This window comes from Macaca fascicularis, chromosome 17 (genome assembly GCF_037993035.2).
Source record: "Macaca fascicularis isolate 582-1 chromosome 17, T2T-MFA8v1.1".
Lineage (NCBI taxonomy): Eukaryota > Metazoa > Chordata > Mammalia > Primates > Cercopithecidae > Macaca > Macaca fascicularis.
The window spans coordinates 5,623,930-5,645,043 of record NC_088391.1 but is presented as its reverse complement, the minus strand read 5'-3'; the positions used below and the strand labels follow the sequence as shown (position 1 = coordinate 5,645,043).

At 44.0% G+C, this 21,114-nt stretch overlaps 1 protein-coding gene across 5 annotated transcripts in view; it reads right to left on the bottom strand.

Annotated features, from left to right (window-relative positions):
• ATP8A2 (ATPase phospholipid transporting 8A2) overlaps nucleotides 1–21,114 on the bottom strand; it is a 651,919-nt gene that overhangs the window by 534,001 nt on the left and 96,804 nt on the right. For 4 of the 5 annotated variants that reach the window (XM_045376972.2, XM_065533079.2, XM_065533080.2 and 1 more), the window contains exon 2: nucleotides 11,479–11,623. The exons of the other annotated variant lie outside the window; for it this stretch is intronic. In XM_045376972.2, coding sequence (XP_045232907.2) covers nucleotides 11,479–11,623 — 145 coding nt within the window. The remainder of the gene's footprint in view (nucleotides 1–11,478; nucleotides 11,624–21,114) is intronic. 5 annotated transcript variants of the gene reach the window in all.

Below are 21,114 nucleotides of genomic sequence, written 5' to 3'. Positions count from 1 at the left end.
AGTCCGTTTTCACGCTGCTGATGAAGACATACCCAAGACTGGACAATTTAAAAAAGAAAGAGGTTTAATTGGAATTACAGTTCCACATGGCTGGGGAAGCCTCACAATCATGGTGGAAGGCAAGGAGGAGCAAGTCCCATCTTACATGGATGGCAGCAGGCAAAGAGAGAATGAGGAAGATGCAAAAGTGGAAACCCCTGATAAAACCATCAGATCTCATAAGATTTATTCACTACCACGAGAACAGCATGGGGGAAACCGCCCCCATGATTCAATCATCTCCCACCAGGTCCCTCCTACAACACATGGGAAATATGGGAGTTACAATTCAGTATGAGATTTGGGTGGGGACACAGAGCCAAACCACATCACCTTCTTCTTCCACATCTTTTCCAGGAAGACACACATGGCCATTACACTCTTCTGTACCTCTGCACGTGGAGTTCCCCATGTCTGGCCTGCCCTCCCCACCAAGCCCCACCCAAGTTTCCAGGCTGATTCCTACTCATCTTTCAGGCCCAGCTCATTGGTGTCTACCAGCAGCTTTGCCCCATCCTTCTACTTTCCCACCCCTGCAGTGCTGCCACTAACCACACACCCCCAATTAATGACAGAGAGGGACTGCAATGCTTACCTCACATATGCCAAATGTAGGATTACGAATGTTACTTAAGAAACAAGACTTATGATCAGTCGCAGAGCTCCTGGGGCCTAAAGTAAAAGTCAGACTGGGTCTGACCAGATGGGTTTCCTCTAAGGAAGGAGGGCCCTAACCAGCTGAATCTAAAGCAGGTGGCTCCCAAGTGGGGTTTGGGAAGACGCTATCAGAGCTTATATTTATATATACCTTCAAAAAATAAGCTTCAGGAACATTTATTAAAAGCACTGACATTGGTGTCCCAACATGATACTACCTAATGTGGCTGGAGAGGAACCTCCTTAAATGGGAAGGGTAAGTGGTGCTATGGACTGAACTGTGTCCTTCCTAAAATTCATATGTTAAGCCCTGACCCCCAGTGTGATGGGATCCTATTGTTGGGCCCTTTTGGAGATCATTAGGATTAGATGAGGTCACGAGGGTGGGACCCTCAAGATGGGATTAGTGCCCTTACTAGAGACAGAGAGCTCTCACTCTGTCTCTCCCTCACTCTTGCTCTTGCTCTTGCTCACTCTCTTTGTTCTGTGAGGACACAGCAAGAAGGCAGCTATGTGCAAGCTAGGAAAGAGCCCTCACCAGAACCGGATCATGCTGGCACCCGGATCTTGGACTTCCAGCCTCTAGAATTATGAGAAGACCAACGCCTGCTTACGCTCCCCAGTCTATGTATTTTGCTATGGCAGCCTGAGCTAATACAGGGACAACAGTGGCACCCTCCCTGTCTGTCTCTCTCCTTACTACTACACATTTCAATTTCCAGGTCCCAGCTAGATGGAGTCATAGATCACTGTATCTAATTTAAACTAAATTAACCCTCCCAAAAGAACAAATGGCTTAAGAGTCACGCAACAAAACCACAAATTGGAAATGATATTTATTAATAATGCAATTACAAGAAAATAAAAAGCAGCAGAATTGACACTTACATTCCTAGTAAAAGCTCTTTAAAACCATTTTACTAGGTTAAACATTAGGGTAATTTAATTAAATCTGACAAATCGGCCAAAAACATTCAAAATAATAGAGAAGACTGAACAATATGTATTTACATCCACAATTCTTAACAGAGAATCTTGGTAAATACGTACTGGGTCTTCAGTAATAACAATGATAGCACATGTATACGAGTGTCTTAAATATAAAATATAAATATCAAAGGTTCATGCTAAAAAATTTTACAGGCCGGGTGTGGTGGCTCACGCCTGTAATCCCAGCACTTTGGGAGGCCGAGGAGGGTGGATCATGGGGTCAGGAGATCGAGACCATCCTGGCCAAAATGGTGAAACCCCATCTCTACTAAAATACAAAAAAATTAGCCAGGCGTGGTGGCACGCGCCTGTAGTCCCAGCTACTTGGGAGGCTGAGGCAGGGGAATCACTTGAACCCAGGAGGCAGAGGTTGCAGTGAGCCGAGATCACGCCACTACATTCCAGCCTGGTGACAGAGCAAGACTCTGTCTCAAAAAGAAAAAAAAAAAAAAAGATGTACAAATGGGACACCCAATGAAAAAGTTTTGGAGACGACTGATATAGACAGAGAACTTGCATGAGAGTTAGGTCCACTCTGAAGCTGAAGTCTTTTCTAAGCTGAAACCTGCCAACGGTCTCCAAAAGTCTTTCGAGTGATGGTATATGTTATACGTATACTGAGTATGCATAGAATAATCCATCAGAGTGACTAATGCCACCCCAAAATCAGCCCGAAATCATTTTTAATGACATCTAATACAAAATAGTACCGGCTAAAAACATATGATTTCAGTTGTGAAGAGCTGGCTTTCATTTAAGAGAAAAGAATGGGTCAGCATTTGAATGACCAAACCCAACCTCATGGATTTCAGGAAATTTCTTTGTTAAACATCCCTACATCCCCACAATGGTCAGACCTCTCCTTTTGTTCTCTCTAAGCATTGTCCCTCTTGAAAGGGTTGCTGATTAGCATTTCTGAGTCAGCTTTTGCTGTCTGTTGAGTGACTCAGCCAGAAGTAGTAGAACAAACACTTAGACGCAACTTTCTGGATAACCACACAGAAGCTCACATGACTAAACTGAGCAAAAACAGAGCAGTCTACTCTGCTACCTAGTTTTTCAACTTAAGCGACTAGATCAGACATTATGCAAACAAACTCTTGGTGCTGTTGGTGAGCATAGGGAATTCCTTGATGCCCAGAGAGCAAGGGTTTTCCCATCTACTCATCACAACAAACATATGAAGATATTGATCCTTTTTCCGTCTGACCATCTTCCCTTCAAAATCGTGTCTGTTTCCAATTAAAGACCCAAACATTTACCAAAGTATTCAACAGAAAAACAAGAGTTTAGCATTTCTAGTTGATTTTAAGATTTGTTTAATTTTGAGAAAATTGTACACTTTTTTTCTTTTTTGAGACGGAGTTTCACTCTCGTCACCTAGGCTGGAGTGCAATGGTGCGATCTCTGCTCACTGCAACCTCCGCCTCCTGGGTTCAGGTGATTCTCCAGCCTCAGCCTCCTGAGTAGCTGGGATTACAGGTGCCCGCCACCGTGCCTGGCTAATTTTTGTATTTTTAGTAGAGATGGGGTTTCACCATGTTGGCCAGGCTGGTCTCGACTCCTGACCTCAGGTGATCCGCCCGCCTCAGCCTCCCAAAGTGCTGGGATTACGGGTGTGAGCCACCACACCTGGCTGAAAATTGTATACTTGTAGAAGAGTTGCAAAAATAAGAGAGCTGAATTCTATCCTTCGCCCAGTTTCCCCACAATGTTAGCATCTTACATCACCATAGCACAATTATCAAAACTAAGAAAGTAACACTGGCACAATGCTAATCCAATTACAGACTTTATTCAAGATTCAGCAGTTTTTCCACCAATGTATCTTTTCTGTTCCAGAATCCAATTCAGGGGCCCACACAGTACTTACCTGACATGTCTTGGGTCTCTTCCGATTCTGGCTGAATTTTAATTTGTCTCACAAATCCTGATGCTTAATTCTTTTTAATCAAGAATCATAAATGCTCCCAAGTTCACAGCAGACAATAAGAGTTAACAGAATTTGGGAAGAGGAGAGAGGGGAAATAAATTACTGGCCGAAATTCTCAAACCAAATGCCTTTACCTATTTTAAACAGTGGGAATGGCACAGAGGTTTCTTTGGTCAAATTCAAACTGGGCTCCATTATCCACCCACACAGGGGTCAACTTGATAAAGAAATCACCATGAAAGTCTGTCCTGTCAGACATTTGCTGTTTCCTTAGAAACACCAAATATAAAACTAGTCCAATGCTGACAGGCTTTTCTGTTGCTAAAAATATGCTTCAAGAAAGCTCACACATTCAATGGTTACCTGGAATGTACTATGCCAAAGCTCCCCCAGTTCCAATATTTTCATCTGCAGGATTCCTCAAAAGACTTGTCCAGGGGTGTAAAGCTGATAACAGTTCTCATTACAAGATTCTTCTGTGGCATTAATTGCTGCTGGTACATCCAAAATAAGAACTCAGGATCGTGGTGCCATTCACGTTCAGAAAATACAGTGCCTGGCTTGGAAATTACCCAAGTGTATCTGCTTCTAAACCAAAAGCGGCATACCAAGAAGGAAAATCTGGAGACTATTTTCAACATCAGCAATTACTCTTGATAAGGAATACTTTCACCTTTGCCAAGCTTGATAAAGACTGCAGTCTCAAACCAGAGATTATGTAAACCTGGTTTTTAAGATAATGATCTTTACATCAATCAAAAAAAGTTATGATTCTGCCAGGCATCATGGCTCATGCCTGTAATCCCAGAACTTTGGGAGGAAAGGGCAGGCGGATCACTTGAGGTCAGGAGTTCGAGACCAGCCTGGCCAACATGGTGAAACCTCGTTCTCCACCAAAAATGCAAAAATTAGCCGGCCGTGGTGGCAGGTGCCTGTAATCCCAGCTACTCGAGAGGCTGAGGGGCAGGAGAATCGCTTGAACCCAGGAGGCAGAGGTTTGCAGTGAGTGGAGTTCACGCCACTGCACTGTAGCCTGGCCAATAGAGTGAGACTCTATCTCAAAAAAAAAAGTTTTGATTCTAACTAGGATGCTGGTATTGCTTCTTTGCTAAACTATAAGCAGCTTGTGCATTAAGACCAGATCCTACATAAATTCTGTAGCATTAAAACATTTAGAGAATTCTTCAATCTCACAGCACTCAATGACATTGAATCTAGTACCACATATATAATCTCTCTCCACTATTCATGGACCAATTGGTTATTGAAGATTATTTTATTCTTTTTATTCCTTAAGACAAAAATATTCTTTTAGAATTATGATCCCATCTAATTAAACTTAAGGGCTTCTGCACAGCAAAATAAACTATCAACAGAGTGAACAGACAACCTACAGAATGGGAGAAAATATATGCAAACTGTACATCTGACAAAGGTCTAATATCCAGCATCTATAAGGAACTGAAACAAATTTACAAGAACAAAATACTAACAACAGCATTAAAAAGTGGACAAAGGATGTAACAGACACTTTTCTAAAGAGGACACACATGCAGCCAACAAACATGAAAAAAAATGCTCACGATCACCAAACATTAGAGAAACGCAAATCAAAACCACAATGAGATACCATCTCACACCACTCAGAATGGCTATTGAAAAAGCCAAAAACTAACATATGCTGGTGAGGTTGCAGAGAAAAGGGACCACTTACACACTGTTGGTGAGAGTGTAAATTAGTTCAACTATTGTGAAAAGCAGTTTGGAGGTTTTTCAAAGAGCTAAAAACCGAACTACCATTCAACCCAGCAATCCTATTACTGGGTATATACCCAGAGGAACATAAGTCCTACTACCATAAAGGTACATGGACTCCAGTGCTCACTGCAGCACTATTCACAACAGCAACGACATGGAATCAACCTAAATGTCCATCAATGACAGACTGGATAAAGAAAATGTACATATACACTATGGAATACTACGCAGCCATGAAAAAGAATGAGATCACGTCTTTTGCAGGAACGTGGATTAAGGGGGAGACCATTATCCTTAGCAAACTAACACAGGAACAGATAATCAAACATCACATGTTCTCACTTACAAAAGGGAGCTAAATGATGAGAACTCATGGACACAAGGAAGGAAACAACAGACACTGAGGCCTACTTGAGGGTGGAGGGTGGGAGAAGGAAGAGGTGCAGAAAAAATAACTATTGAGGCCGGGCACAGTGGCTCACACCTGTAATCCCAGCACTTTGGGAGGCCAAGGCAGGTGGATCACCTGAGGTCAGGAGTTTGAGACCAGCCTGGCGAACATGGCGAAACCCCGTCTCTACTAAAAATATAAAAATTAGCCAGGTATGGTGGCACATGCCTGTAATCCCAGCTACTCAGGAGGCTGAGGCTCAAACCCAGGAGGCAGAGGTTGCAGTGAGCCAAGATTGCACCACTGCACTCCAGCCTGGGCAAGAGAGTGAGACTCTGTCTCAGATGATCATAATAATAATAATAACTATTGAATAGTAGGCTTAGTATCTGGGTGATGAAATAATATGTACAACAAACCCCTATGACACGAGTTTACCTGTATAACAAACCTGCACACATACCCCTGAACCTAAAATATAAGTTAAAACAAAACCACCAAAAAAAACAAGGTAAAAAAAACTTAGGATCTCAGCATAATATTATAAACAATGATACTGTACCAACCTAGCACACAGTGCTCAATTCCTTTTTCTGCAAAGGTAATACTCTATTTAAAATTTACCTTGGCAAAGCCAACAAAAATTTATCAAAAATTTACATGAAGTAATTTTCCTTTAAGGCAAACCAACCCGAAGAAATGCAGTAACTTGACAAAGCTCGAGTTATCACCGTAATTAAGTTTTTGCTAGCTAAAACGCCCACCTGAAATGAATGAGTCATTCAAAACTGAGTAACTGTAAACATTCCTAACTAGCTTTGAAGACCTCATTTCAAATATTGAAGAAAACTGCCTTATGGCTTTGAAATTCACTATTTCAAATGGCATGCTGATAATCGCATAGAAAGATTACATATGTCTGATAGTGATGACGTAAGTATTGCTCATTCCTTTGATCAGTACATTATTTCAAGATTTTTCTGGGGGAAAAAAACATTTTAACTTTAAACGTTTTTGAAAATTTAGATATATAAAATTAAAAATTCACCACCCATTTCCTCTAAATAGTGAGCTTTTGTAAGCATTTAATATTTAACTTAAAAGGATACGATGCTATTTATACAAAATGTCCAGTACAGGGAAATCTATAGAAATATAAAGTAAATTTGTGGTTCCTTAGGGGTTGGGGGAGGAAGGGATGGGAGATGATAGCTAGGGTATAATATTTCTTTTGGAGGTGATGAAAATGTTCCAAAATTGACTGTGATGATAGTTGCACAACTCTATGAATATATTAAAAATCACTGAATTGTATACTTTAGATGGCTGAATTATGCACTAAAACCTTTAAAACATTTGAAAGGAGATATGATTGTACACTTCAGCAAAAGGAGACCTTGTTAGGTGGACACACACATAATCCTACATATGTACATAAACATTGAATCCCATTAATTACTATTCACTTCTAGAGGACGAGGAAAGTTATTGTTCTCATAGTTAAGGTCCTAGAAAATCAATCCCTAGTAGAAAAAGACTACTTCATAATTCTCCATCATTATGATCATCTGAATTCATTGGCTTCAATAATGAAAAACTTAATAAACCTACCACAGGCTTCGGATCAAACACTGGTGTTACTTTCAGTGTCAAGAACAAGAACAAGGTTTGGTGAGACATCTACATACATGGCACAGTCCCTCCCCAAAATTCAACGAATTGGCCAGAATTTGGAGTTCTCATGCAGTGCACTCCCCTGGGGGTGCTAAGGCCACAGTGGACCCCAGAGGGGACCTCACTCCTGCTTTCTAGGCATTTCCCCAGACCCACCCTCTTTTTTAAGTCACATCAATTCCATTCCAGTAACCTTGGGCCATGGAATTCCTGTCCTGAATGACAGCATGTCGCCCCTCGCTGCCCTCCCTTCCTCTGCATCAAACTCCCATTCCTAGTCAAACGCCAGCTGCCCAGAAAGGCAAGCGCAGAGCAACTGCTATGATCCAGAGGGTTTCAAGCCAAAACGGGCTTAGGGTTGAGGAAAGTAGGGGAGAGAACTCTGTTCCAGAGGGGACAGGCCTGCCAGGGGGTACAACATTCAGGTAAGTCAGACAGCCCTGAGTCCGCAGACTAGCCTGAGCCTCATCTATCCCATGTGCTCCCTTCTTTTCAAAGAGCTCAATTTAGGGGCAAATGAACTGGGATAAACTCTCCATGCCCCTGCCTCTAAGAAAACCATTAACCTTTTCTCCAGAAAAATTATATTAAAAAACAAATCCTTTATCCTTTTATAAAAATATTCCTTTGAATAGCTTTACTAACTTTTAGCAAACATTCATGGCCAAGATAAAACACCTTATTTTTTAAAATCATTATGATAAAACTTGAGTCCGGTAACATTAAAGTGCTAAAATAACATGGCTCGACGTTTTCTAAAATCCTTAAACCATAATGCTAAGAAGCTTTATAATCATTTTTGTTTGTTTGTTTGAGACAGAGTCTTGCTCTGTCGCCCAGGCCAGAGTGCAGTGGTGTGATTTTGGCTCATTGCAATCTCTGCCTCCTGGATTCAAGTGATTCTTGTGCCGCAGCCTCTCGAATAGCTAGGGACTACAGGCACGTACCACCACACCCGGCTAATTTTTGTATTTTTGGTAGAGATGGAGTTTTGCCATGTTGGCCAGGCTGATCTCAAATTCCTAGCCTCAAGTGATCCACCCACGTTGGCCTCCCAAAGTGCTGGGATTACAGGTTAGCCATTGCACCTGGCCTATAATCAATTTTTTAAAGAACTACAAGTCACTGATAACCATTAGTAATTCCTATTTAAACACACAGTCAAGGTGAACCAAACACTCAAAGGCCATTTTAAAGAACATCAAGGACCACATTTTAATTTCTTAGCCCCTATCCAGTGCACGCAGAAACTTACGTTCACAGTATAAGCCATGAACTCACAAATTATATGAATTGTAATATATTTCAACTAATTCAATTATATACTTATATAAAGCCTTAAATAGAATAGTTGGTAACTGCCTACTTTATTCCTAACCAACCCACTGTACATGCACAACTTACTCTGCCTCTCTCAAAACAGTACAAATGAAACTGTACAGCAGGCAGCCACTCAGAATCCCTCTGGCTAATAGTACAATCAGTCTGGGTCAGCTTTCAATCTTGATTACAGAACAGGTAGTGAAGCTCCATTATCAGTGCTCTTAAAAATCTTTACCTTCCAGCTGGGCGTGGTGGCTCACGCCTGTAATTCCAGCACTTCGGGAGGCTGAGGTGGGTGGATCACCTGAGGTCAGTAGTTTGAGACCAGCCTGGCCAACACAGCGAAGCCCCGTCTCTACTAAAAATACAAAAATTAGCGGGCACGGTGGCAGGCACCTGTAATCCCAGCTATCTGGGAGGCTGAGAATCACTTAAACCCAGGAGGCGGAGGTTGCAGTGAGCCGAGATCATACCACTGCACTCCAGCCTGGGGGACAGAGCAAGACTCCGTCTCACAAAAAAAAATAAAAAATCTTTCTCTTCCATTAAAACAAAATAATTTAGACAAAAACAAAGGTCTCTATTTTATTCTCCCAGACTTAGGCATACACAAATGGATAACAAAATTAAAGGAATTAATAGGAATTAAGCAAAAATACAACTTGAAAACACACTAGAGTGTAAAAAGAAAAGCAGCTCTTCAATTCCCATATCCTTATACAGTGTATATATTTTAGAAAATCACCTTTTTGAAAGCAATTCAATAGAAACACATATGAGAAGGTGTGAAGAAATAGAACTACATGAGCAGGGCAGGATTCCAAATGGTTTAGGTAAAGTCAAAGAGTTGTGCAACCATCACCCCAAAATGAAACCTCAGCCACATTCACAGTCATTCCCACATCCCTCCAACCTTTTCCCTCTTCTCCAGCCCCAGGAATCTACCTCATAACTCTATAAATCTGCCTCTTCCGGATACTTCATATAAATGGAATCATGCACTATGAGGCCTTTTGTGACTGGCTTGTTCTACTTAGCATAATGCTTTCAAGTCTCATCCATGTTGTACAATGTGTCAATATTTCATTCCTTTTTACGGCCCAATAGTATTCCATTGTACGGATATACTTCATTTTATTTATTCATTTATCAGCTGATGGACATTTAGATTATTTCTACTTTTGGGCTATTCATAATAATGCTGCTGTGAAATATATGTATGTGAGTTTTTGTGTGGACATAGGTTTTCATTTCTCTTGGGCAGATACACCCAGGAGTGGAATGGCTAGGTCATATGGTAACTTTACATTGAACCTTCTGAAGAACTACCAAACTGTTTTCCAAAGCAGCGCCATCGTTTTTCATCCCCAACAGCAATGCATGAGGGTACCGAGTTCTCTAAATCATCGCCAATACTTGTTATCTGTCTTTTTGATTGGAGCCAGCCTAGTTAGTGAAGTGGTAACTCACTGTGGTTGATGGCTGTATCTTAAACGAAGCCCACACATTCTGAAATGGGGACTCAGCTATTCTTCCAAGTTACACTTTTAAGTATAAAATATGCCCAACTGTCATTCTTAAAACCCGAAATAAAGCTGCATAATCTAATAACCCTTTAATAAGTGAAAATTCCACCTCCATATAACATGCACCATTATTCTACCCCAATAATGTCCAACAGCCTGACCTTTCTACATAAAAATGTCAGGCTAAGACGTCTGTACAAGTGTGAGTGCGGTAGTGGAATACTTGAACATACAACAAAGTTTTTGTCTTTCAAAAAAGAACACTGGATTGGAACTCAGGTTTGTCAATAATCTATGCGTAACCTGATAAATCACTGAACTTCTCTACACCCAAGCACGGTGATCTGAGCCGCTCACAGAACTACATCCTCTGAAGTCACTCCCAGATACAAAGTTGTTTAAGCCTGAAAGTTTAATGAAATTTGAAAATGTACACACACCCGTGCTAAAGAACTAGCTTTGCACAGCAGAAAAAAAATTTACCCTTAGTAGTCAGATGGGCTGGGTTCAATTTCCAGGTCTGCCATTTAGGAGCTGTAAGGTACATTATTTAGCATCTTTATATTCCAGTCTCCTGGCCCGCTTCAAGAGGTTATGAAGATTCACTAAGCTGCTATAGCCAGAGCGTGTGACATAGCCGCCAGCAAAAGTAGACATTTAAACGCTAGCTTCTGTCCATCTTTCTGCTAACTCTGGGCAAAGTTTCCCAGCAAACGAAGACCTCTTAACAATTGTCGTAGACCACTGACAACTGAATGTGAGTCCTTGTGACTTGTGGGATTCCCTGATGAAGCACGTCCCCCACAGTACGGTCTGCAAATTGCTAAAGAGAGCTATCAACTGGCTTAAAACAAGGCTAGAAGGGGGTTCCGGGAAGGAAGCCCAGGCATGAAAAGAGCAGAGACCTCGTTTTTGTCGGTGACATGAGAGGGAAAACTTCTCAGGGCTCACAGGCAGGCTGGGCGCAGAACGGATGCGCAGGAGAGGACGGTGAGGGCTGCGTTCGCACGAGCCCATTGGAAGAGCGGGGCTGCACTGCGGGCTGGCGGGGTGGGGAGGGGGCCGCGGAAGGCTCTGGAGACGGACCCGGGCCGGCCAGGTGCGCGGCCAAGCCCCGCGCAGGAGGGCGAGCCCCTTCCCCGCTGCGACTCCACCGCCTTCCGCGCGAGCCGGCCGCCTTCTCCTACCTGATCTGGTTGTCGCGGAATTTGTTGAGATGCGGTTGGTTGAGGTAAATGGTGCGGGCGGGTGCCTCCAGCTGGTCTCCAACAGACGTGGCCCGGGACATCTCATCCTCTGCCTTCTTGTAGCCCAAAGAAGAACGAACTGGTCCTGCAGAGACAGGGCGCAGGCAGAGAATACGACACAAAGAAGTCAACCGCCAGGCGGGAGGCGGCGAGCGCGGGCCGCGGGCGGGCGGCCACCGGCGGGGAAGGATGCTCGGGTGAGGCGGGCGTCGCCTCTGCACCTTGGCTCCCCCTGGAGACGCCGCCGCCGCCGCCGCCGCCGCAGCCCCGGCCGGCCCCGCCCCCGGCCCCGCCCCGCGCAGCCCCCGGCGCTTGTGGAGCGAGCCCCGCCCCGGGTGAGCCGCCCCCAGCTCCTGCGCTCCCTCCCTGCAGGGCCCTGGCCGGGCTGGACGCCCAAGCTGTGTGCGGGGCCGGGGAGGCTGATCGCGCGGGGGCGCCAAGGCCAGCGGCACCCCCAGCCATCTGGCCGAGCGTACCCTCTAGTCCTGGGAACTGAGCTCTGGAACTGGGTTTTCTGGGCTCCGTTGATCTTCCTTAGGAACAGAGACAGCAGCAATGGAAATGCACCCTGTAAGCAGCCACCGCAGAAAGAGATGGCGAAAGCACACCTCTGGGCAGTACAAATGGGCTTCCCAGACCCCAGGGTGAAGAGCTTGCTCCTACCATGGTCTGCAAGGGATCCGCTGCTCTTCTCCCTCCAGGCACCTGGAGAACTGAGTACACTAGCTGTCCCAACCCAGCTCTGGACCAGCGAGCGAGCTTTCATTTTATTGCTTAAATTACTGTTTCTGTGGCTACGTGGCACGCCAGCCTAGCTCAGTACTTGATTTCAGTCCTATGGGTCAAGCCTTTTTGGGTGGCCCCAAACCCCCGCCCCCCAATAACCTTCACTTGAGACGTTCCAGCCTAGACCTAGAGAAGGATCCAGTTATTACTGAAACTGGTACAGGCACGTAGATCTTAACCTCATCTCCAACTCTAAAGCAGCATCCCTTGTTAGAAGGGGCTGCCCAGCTTGAGAAGTGACCTTCAGAGGAGAGGTGTCTTTTCAGAAAAATTAATACCCTACAGATGAAGCCTTATCTTGTTTTTCTTAAATATACATTAGCCCTCTAATACTTGCCACGCTTTCCAACTATCAAAGAAACGGACGTTGCACATCATTAAAAAACTGACATCTTACACAAGCAAACCTTCACTTCCCTGTTACAAAGAATACTTTTCACTGTCATAGAGAAACACTTTGAAAGTTTTGGCTACATCATCTTTTTCAAGTGATTAGAAGGATGATAATCTTTATCCTAAGAAAGGGACAAGCGAAACGTAAACTCGTTTACTGAAAGTTGACATATTATTCTGAATATTAAGTAAGAGTTAAGTCTGAAATGGGCTAAGGCTTCTCCCTTCACCCAGATGGGGACGCCTAGTGGATGCAGGCTCCAGGGCTCAAGTCGGGTCCCTGGTCACAGGCCAGGCACACTCCAGTTTTCCTCTTGCTTTCTGTGTGTGCCCACAGTACCCTGGCTATTCCTCACTCAGACATGATCCCTCACCTCCTTCCCTCCAACCTCCCACTTTCGGGGGTCTTTCTGGCTCCACTGGACACTGCTTGGTCCACTACTCATCAGCAAGCGGCAGCAGAGAGCAAGAATCCCTTCTCCAGACTGTCTGGCCCACCAGCTGGGGCGCCCGGACTGCAATAAGGGAAAGACAGGTGTTGGAGCATTTGCTGATGTAAGACAGATGGAGAATATTTTTGAAGCTAGCCTATATGGAAGTATTGCTTTTCTCTCTGCCCACTTACCCTGCCTTGTCTTCCTCCACAGTACCAGATATCATCATTACCTGAGTTTATTTATGGATGCTCTGTCTTACTGCACCCAGGAGCCCAAGCTCCAGAACAGTAGGGACAGGCTGGGTTCACTGAACAGAGCTTCGTCAAAGTGGTTCATTGCTCACCGAGTGGCTCTCAGTTCCCCTGTGCATTCGTATTACCAATGCAGCTCTCACAACGTTCCTGGGCCCTGCCCTCTCAGATTCTGTGGTCACTGTGTTTTGTTTCTCAAGCTCACTAAGTGATGCTGATGAGCACCCAGTCAGGATCACTTGTTAGATGCCGCTGAGAACACAAAAACAAAAGATCAGGTTCCTGCCCTTGAAAATGTTCCCTCAATTAAGGCATGAAGGTGTAACCCTGGTTACTCACCAGTGTGTGACTAAGAGTGGGCCCAAAGGTGCTAAGGAGGCTCAGAGGTCAGCAGCTTCTTTGTGCTGGGGGAGGGCAGGTGGTGGAATAGATTCTGAGTACAGACAGTAGAGCCTGGCAATGTGGGTGAGGTGTGGATTAGGAAAGGGAAGGGCATTGTGGGCAAGGGCAAGAAGAGCTTAAGCAAAGGCCCAAGCATACAAAATGGTATTGGGGCCAACTAAAAAAACAAATCAACCCTGAGGGTCCAAACTGGGAAAAAGGAGAAAAGAAGTTCACCAAAAAAAATAGCCTGTGGCCAGACTGTGGATGACTCAATGTCAAGCACAGAAGCTTGAACTTCATCCTGAAGGTCACAGGAGGCCACAGAAGATTTCTGAGCCAGAGAGAAGAGCATCCGGCAGTGACGGCAAAGGGGGAACAGCAGGAGAGGAGAATATACAGATAAGGGGACCAGGTAGGAAATAAATTCTACAATCTAGAAGCAAGATGATAAAAGCATGAATTAAATGGAGGATGGGATAAAAGGATGGACATGAGAAACATCTCGAAAGAAAACCCTGAGCTGGGCACGGTGGCTCATGCCTGTAATCCCAACACTTTGGAAGGCCAAGTTGGGAGGATTCCTTGAGCCCAGGCGTTTGAGTCCAGCCTAGGCAACATAGCAAGACCTCATCTCGACCAAAATAAAAAAAGAAAGAAAGAAAACTCTGCAAGATCTCTGGGGAGGTGAGGTTTAAATGTGTGCACCAGAAAAGGAAGAAACACGAGACCACTGAGGTTGGAAGAAGACTGGGACCAAAAAAAAAAAATCACTGATAGAAATAATAACAGGAACAATAACTTTTCCAAACAAGAATTTAGATGTTGGATAACAAATATTGTAATGAAAAAAAGTATTGACACGAGTAACTAGTGATGACAGATTGAAGTGGAATAATATCTCCCACTTACCTACCTAGCATGCTTCAGGCCAACACAGCTTTCTATACCACCGCAGGGGAAATCTGGGGATTTTTTTCTAGGTAGAAATAGTTATACCACCCCGCACCTGTCCCTGAGATTCAGATAAATTTTTTCTACCTCAGTGGCCTCATCTCAACCTAACCCTGTATTAGAGAAAAACATTAATATTTTCAAAAAAAATGGTGGAAAACATATTGCCTAAGGAAACATTATACCATCTACAGCAAAGCACATTATGACTAAGGTTTCAAATTCAGACTCATGAGATAATTCTGAGTTAATGCATTTTGCAAATACCACCACATAAAATGAGTATACGCTTACACCTCCCCCATATAATCAGGCGCCGTGTCAGCAGAGAGTGGGAGTTCGATAAATATCTATTAGTTGAGAAAGAAACCAAAGGGAAGGGAAAGAACTAAGAGAACAAGAGTAAGCAAAGAGAAAAGCACTAAATTTGCCCCCACCCTGCAAAGTGGAAATGCAGACAAGACAGTGGAAGGTCAAGGCCATGAGGGCAGAACTTCGTCTTGTTCACAGCTCCATCCCTGGATAGAGTGCCCTGGATCATGCCTAGCACACAGTAGGCAGTCTGAAACAATATGTCAAATGAATACATAAGAGGCTAATGTAGTAGGTGCCTTTAAAAGGCACCTACCCAGTCGCTGAACCAGCCCTTCCCTTGTCTGTCTCCCTTGAACCAGACCTCTTTCCTCATACAAGCCAGGCAGCCCACGAGCTGGGTCATACCGTGCAATCCCGTCTACTTGTTACAGCTCTTTGGACCAGGGATGGTTACTTGGTCCAAACTGGGCCACCAAGGGTCTCTCTCCTGGGAACTTTGACATGGGAACTAGTAAGGACCATTTCTGAATGTGGCTGACCTATTAGCGTACACACACCAGGTCTCTAGATGGCCATCTTCTACCTCTGAGTGGACCAGGAGACAGAGAAAGGATTTTGTTTGAGATAGAGATGAGGCAGCTGCATGAAGAACAGCCCCAACAGTTTTTTGGGTCCTAGGTCCGGTCCTCTCCAAGATCCCAGCTGCACTAGGGGGTTTGGGTTCCATGAGCCACCACTGGATCATTCTATAAACTTCTCATAACCACATATCTTAACTAGTATGGTAAAGCAGTATACAGAGAACCTGTTTTCCCCTATAAGATGGAAAAGCAAGAAGGGTTAAAGAGGAAGGACAAATTCCTATTGACCTGTAGATCACCACCAGGTGCCCAGGATTTTAGATAATCTGGCACAGATGCTGTTAGATGCCACAACCCAGACCCAGGAGGCTGAATCTGACAGAGGAAAGTTTTCACGGCAACATCTGGGCCAGCAGGTTTTGATGAAGCCCCAAAGTGGGTGGGAAGTGCAAGACTAATGAGATAAGCACCCCTGTCCTCCTCCTGCTGCCTTCCGAGTTTCTGCCCAGGGTTGGAGAAAGAACAGAATGTTAGGAAATCGAGAGAGATGGTAGAGAATGCCCCCCAGAGACCACAATAAGAGGACAAGTGAAGAACAGGGAAGGGCAGAGGAGAGCAGATCGGTTACAGTAGACACACCAGTGACCCACAGAAGCATGAGGGGGTGGAAGGGGAGGGACGCTCACTAAGCTGCTCCAGTGCTGCCAGCCGCTCACCTTCCACCAGCTCTAGCTCTCTGGTTGATGCCTCCTCCATGTACTTCGTTCACTTCATTGTACAAAATGTATATTCTCATATTTTCAACCTTCTAAACACGATTGGTCATGTTTTTCATTTCACTGAATGACTCAGATTCCTCATCATTTCACTCACTTAGAATGTGTGTGTGGCAACAAGAATGTGGAAGTCACTGGCGAGGAAGCAGGGACAATGGCGGACCTCACGTTGTCAGGGGAGCAGGTAAAAGTGAGGACAACACCCAGTTTCTATCCATTACATAAACAAATTCCATGGAGATGGATTTGGGGAAGAAAATGAAAAATGCTGAGAAGTTTTTGAAATTTGCTCCAATATATTAAATATTATAATAATATGTATGTATGTATTAGTTTATTTATAATAACTTTTATGTAACATACATAAAAGCATAAACTAAATAGGTCAGGGAGTTAAGAACTTCAAATAAGGGATTAAACACAAAAGAAGAGTCAACATTAGGGCAAATTATTACTGTTTCATTGCCGTAAGTAACACAGAAACAAAATCCTTAACTCCAAACTGCAGTATTTTCACCCTAACTTAATTCAAAATGTTTAAAACTCCAAAACATGCCTGAGACACATCTAGTCCATTTCCCTGGCAAAGAAGTTTCATTATCTAAAAAAAAAAAAAAAAACCCAACTTTGGAAAGAAATACCTTCATCTTCCTTCCTACACCAGTCACACAGGCCACCCTCATCTTCCTCCCATCATCAGTCACACAGGCCACCCTCATCTTCCTCCCATCATCAGTCACACAGGCCGTCCCACGTCAGTCAGGCTGTACCTGTGCTCCTTATGCACAGAATGAAAAGTCAAGGTGGAGTCAGACGGGGCTTGGACACTGTTGTGCAATAATATGTCTGGTTTTTGTCTTCAGTTCCTGCGAGGCAGCCTCTAAAACCTGGAATTTCCCAGTGATAGGAGCATCTTCGTTATTCATGGTGGACCCCTCTGTGCACACCTGAGCTCATGCTAAGATGATGACTCATGGTGGGTTGCTCGATGGTTTAAGAATGGGGTCCAGCCATCCCAGAAAGGCCAATCATGTGGTTAGAGGGTTGGGGGTTTGAGCCGGGTGATTCAGTCTGACCTTCCAACCTCTGGGGAGGGGAAAGGGGGATAGAGGTTGAATTCATGTGACCAATGATCCAATTAATAATGCCTACATAATGAAAGCCCAATAGAAACCTGTGGACACTGAAACTCAGGGGAACCTCCCAGGTTGGTGATTCACATCAATATGCCAGGAAGAGACACACCTTGAAGACACACAAGCTTCATGTTCAGGACCCTCCCAGACCTCAACCTCTGTGTCTCCAATTGGCTGGTCCTGACTTCTGTCCTTTGTAATAAAACTGTAATAAAATTTTTTGGAGTTCTTTGAAGGGGCAGTGGGACCCTTGAATATGTAGCCAGTTGGTCAGATGTGCAGGTGGTCTGGGAACCCCGGAGCCTGCAGCTGGTATTTGAAGCATGGACAATCTTCTAGAGGACTGTGCCCTTAACCTGTAAAGTCTGACCTCACTCCAGGTAGTTGATGTTAGAATTGCATTGTAGACATTTCTCTGTGAACTCTAGAATGATAGAGCCAAAAGGGAAACCTTATTATCAGTCACAAAACCATATTAGCTCAAATGAAAGATATGATTAGAAGCCAGATCTGCAGAAACTTGAATCCAATTCTCCTTTAATAGAACAGGCTGCTTCGTGTGAGCTTAGGTAAGCAGGCTACCATCTGAGCCTTGGTTTCTTCATCTGCAAAATAGAAATCGATTACATAAATCAAGGGTTGGCAAATTTTTCTGTAAAGTGTCAGTTGGTGAATATTTTAGGCTTTATGGGCCACATATGGTCTCTGTCTTATAGTCTCCTTCTTCTTTCTCTTCTCCCTCTTCTTCTTCTTCTTCACACATCTTTAAAAATGTAAAAACCAGTCTTACTTTACAGGCCATGGTTTGCTGAGCCCTTATATAAACGAAGTTCTTTTGCAGTTCACAGCCTGATTATATCCCAACTCCCAGTTAAATTTCTATAGCTGAAATTTCCTGGTAAACATAGGTATTCAAACTGTTATTACATGAATTAAGAAGTTGGTTATGTCTTTTTTCTAATGTTTTAGGTACTTGAAAAGTACGTAAAGGTAGTTTTCTCTTTGCCCCCAGAAAAATCTCTAGAAAAACAGTGCAGTCATTACAAAACCTTTGTAACATGAGGCACGTGCGCATGTGTATACACACACATTCCGCTCCTCAAAAGAGTTTCAAGTTCAACTATGGCCTCTACCCCATATTTACAAAGATGTTTTATAATCCTTCAGAATACAGACACATCAAAAGCAGTTCAGCCACTGGGGAAGCACTTGGGCTGATTATTTCTCCTAATCAAATAGACACAATGAAAATGCTGTGCAAATGCAAAATGTGATGATTTTAGCCTTGCCAGACACATTTCGAAGGCCTTTTCAAGACCCTCCTTTGCACAAACCGCATCTCTCCAAAGATAGCATCTGCAATCCACTTCTATCCAAGAATTCCAAAGAAATAAACACAAAGGGAAAGCGACACCGATGGGTCAGGATTTGTTATGACTGCAATACTTGTTGGTTTCTTTCTTTTTCTCAGATCAGAGAAGATGCAAAGAGAGGTAAGGGGCCGTGGATTCTTTACGATTTAAAATATTGTTGGGTGTGGAATGCATTCAGTTATTGAGCACCTCCTAGATAGAAGGCATTTTGCAAAGTAGTGGGTAGGGAGACGGGTATAAGCTTCCATTTTTGCAGCAACAGAGAGCGAGAAATGTGGAAATTCAAAGCATAAAGATGGCTGCCAGTCTCAGTGGGGGCCAAAGAAACAGGGTGATTTCATTCAGGAAGCCATATGAAGTAGGCTTATAAGAATGATCATGATTTGGCTGTGCAGAGAAAGAGCAGAGCATTGCAGGTGTAATTGCACGTGAGCAGGGACACATGCTGGTGATACTTTACTTACAACCTAGTTGGCTCCAGCACAGTGGGTGAAAGTTGAGCCACTGTAATTTGAAGCCCTGTTTCCAATAAGTACAGCAATATAAATTGGGCTTCTGTTCCTCGAAACCCATTTTATACCTTAGACATATTAAATTCATCCTGCAATTTAAATGAAAACAAATATGCTTTTAAGGAAATGTATGTCATATCTAAAACCAAAAACCAACAAAAAAAGAAAAGCTATGCTTCAAACACTCAATTCAGAGTAATTTTTCATCTGGGCTGGATTGGTTGAGGTTTAAAAATACAAGTCCAGTGACTTCTCCTTAGCAACTTCCTCTGTTGCTAGGATAGACATTCTCCATTGTTCCTAGGACCCCAACACTGACCCAAGTTAGGGATACCAGCTCTAAAATCTCATTGCTGATTCAATATGCATAAACACCATCTTCAAACAGCTAATCTAGGAGACGGGCGGTTTCCTTTGAAGTTGTGGTTTGCCTGTCCTCAGCATATTTTGTTTGTTTGTTTTTGTTTGAGACGGAGTCTCTCCCTGTTGCCCAGGCAGGAGTGCAATGGTGCAATCTCGGCTCCCTGCAACCTCTGCCTCCCAGATTCAAGCAATTCTCCCACCTCAGCCTCCCGAGCAGCTGGGATTATAGGCACCCGCCATCATGCCCGGCTAATTTTTGTATTTTTGTAGAGATGGGGTTTCACCATATTGGCCAGACTGGTTTTGAACTCCTGACCTCAGGTGATCCACCCACCTCGGCCTCCCAAAGTGCTGGGATTACAGGCATGAGCCACTGCACCCAGCCTTGTCCTAAGCATTTTGAAGACCCACACAGCTTGGCCAAAGGCACATGGCTTCACTGCAGCCAGCCCCATAGCCAGCCCACCTCCCCAGTGACATCAATGACCCCTCTCCTGCTGCTCCTGAACCCCACCCATGATGACCTTCTTTCCTCCAGACATCAACTCTGTTCCTTCTCCACAGACCTGGTTCTTACTTTTCCTTCACCTCAAATGTCATTCCCTAGGCTTTGCTAACTTCTTCCTGTCACTCAGGCATCAGCTTAAATGTCACTTCCCCACAGAAGCACTTTGTGGCCACGCCCTAGCTACACCATTCCCGTTCTCACTTTTTCCCTAACACCACACATTATTTCTTGCATGGCACATACCACTCCACAAAATGTGTATATTCATTTTCTGTCTGCCAACATTCTACAGGAGCTCCAGGAGGACAAGGCCCATGCTCGTCTTCATCACCTCTGCATCCCCAGGAAATGGGACGCAGAAGGCATTCAGTAAACATGTTTGACGAGTGAATCACGTGAACACAAAATTTCACATTCTGTCTTAAGTGGACAGAGAAAATGCAATTCTTCAAATTTTGTCTGCAACTAATCTGACTCACCTCCTAAGGCATCATCCAGTATAGATAGCTGGGGAAAAAATGAAAATGTCCAGTTTTGTTTGTAGCTCCGTCCAATGTGAAAAGTTAAGATAAGTGGTATTCAGTCTTTCCTGAATAAGGACGCTTTAGCTCCTAGAGGACTTCATCCTCCTCTGGCTTCTCTCTTGAAAATGGTGCTGGGTCCACGGAGGGTAGAGATGGGGGCGTGGGGAACAGTTAGGATCCTTGCACGTAAATGCCTTCTGCCTCCTCGGGTCTGCAGAATAACATCCCTGGTCCCGTTGCTGGCATTTGGGCTATGTCTGTGACTGGTCTCGCTTGGCTTTGTCAA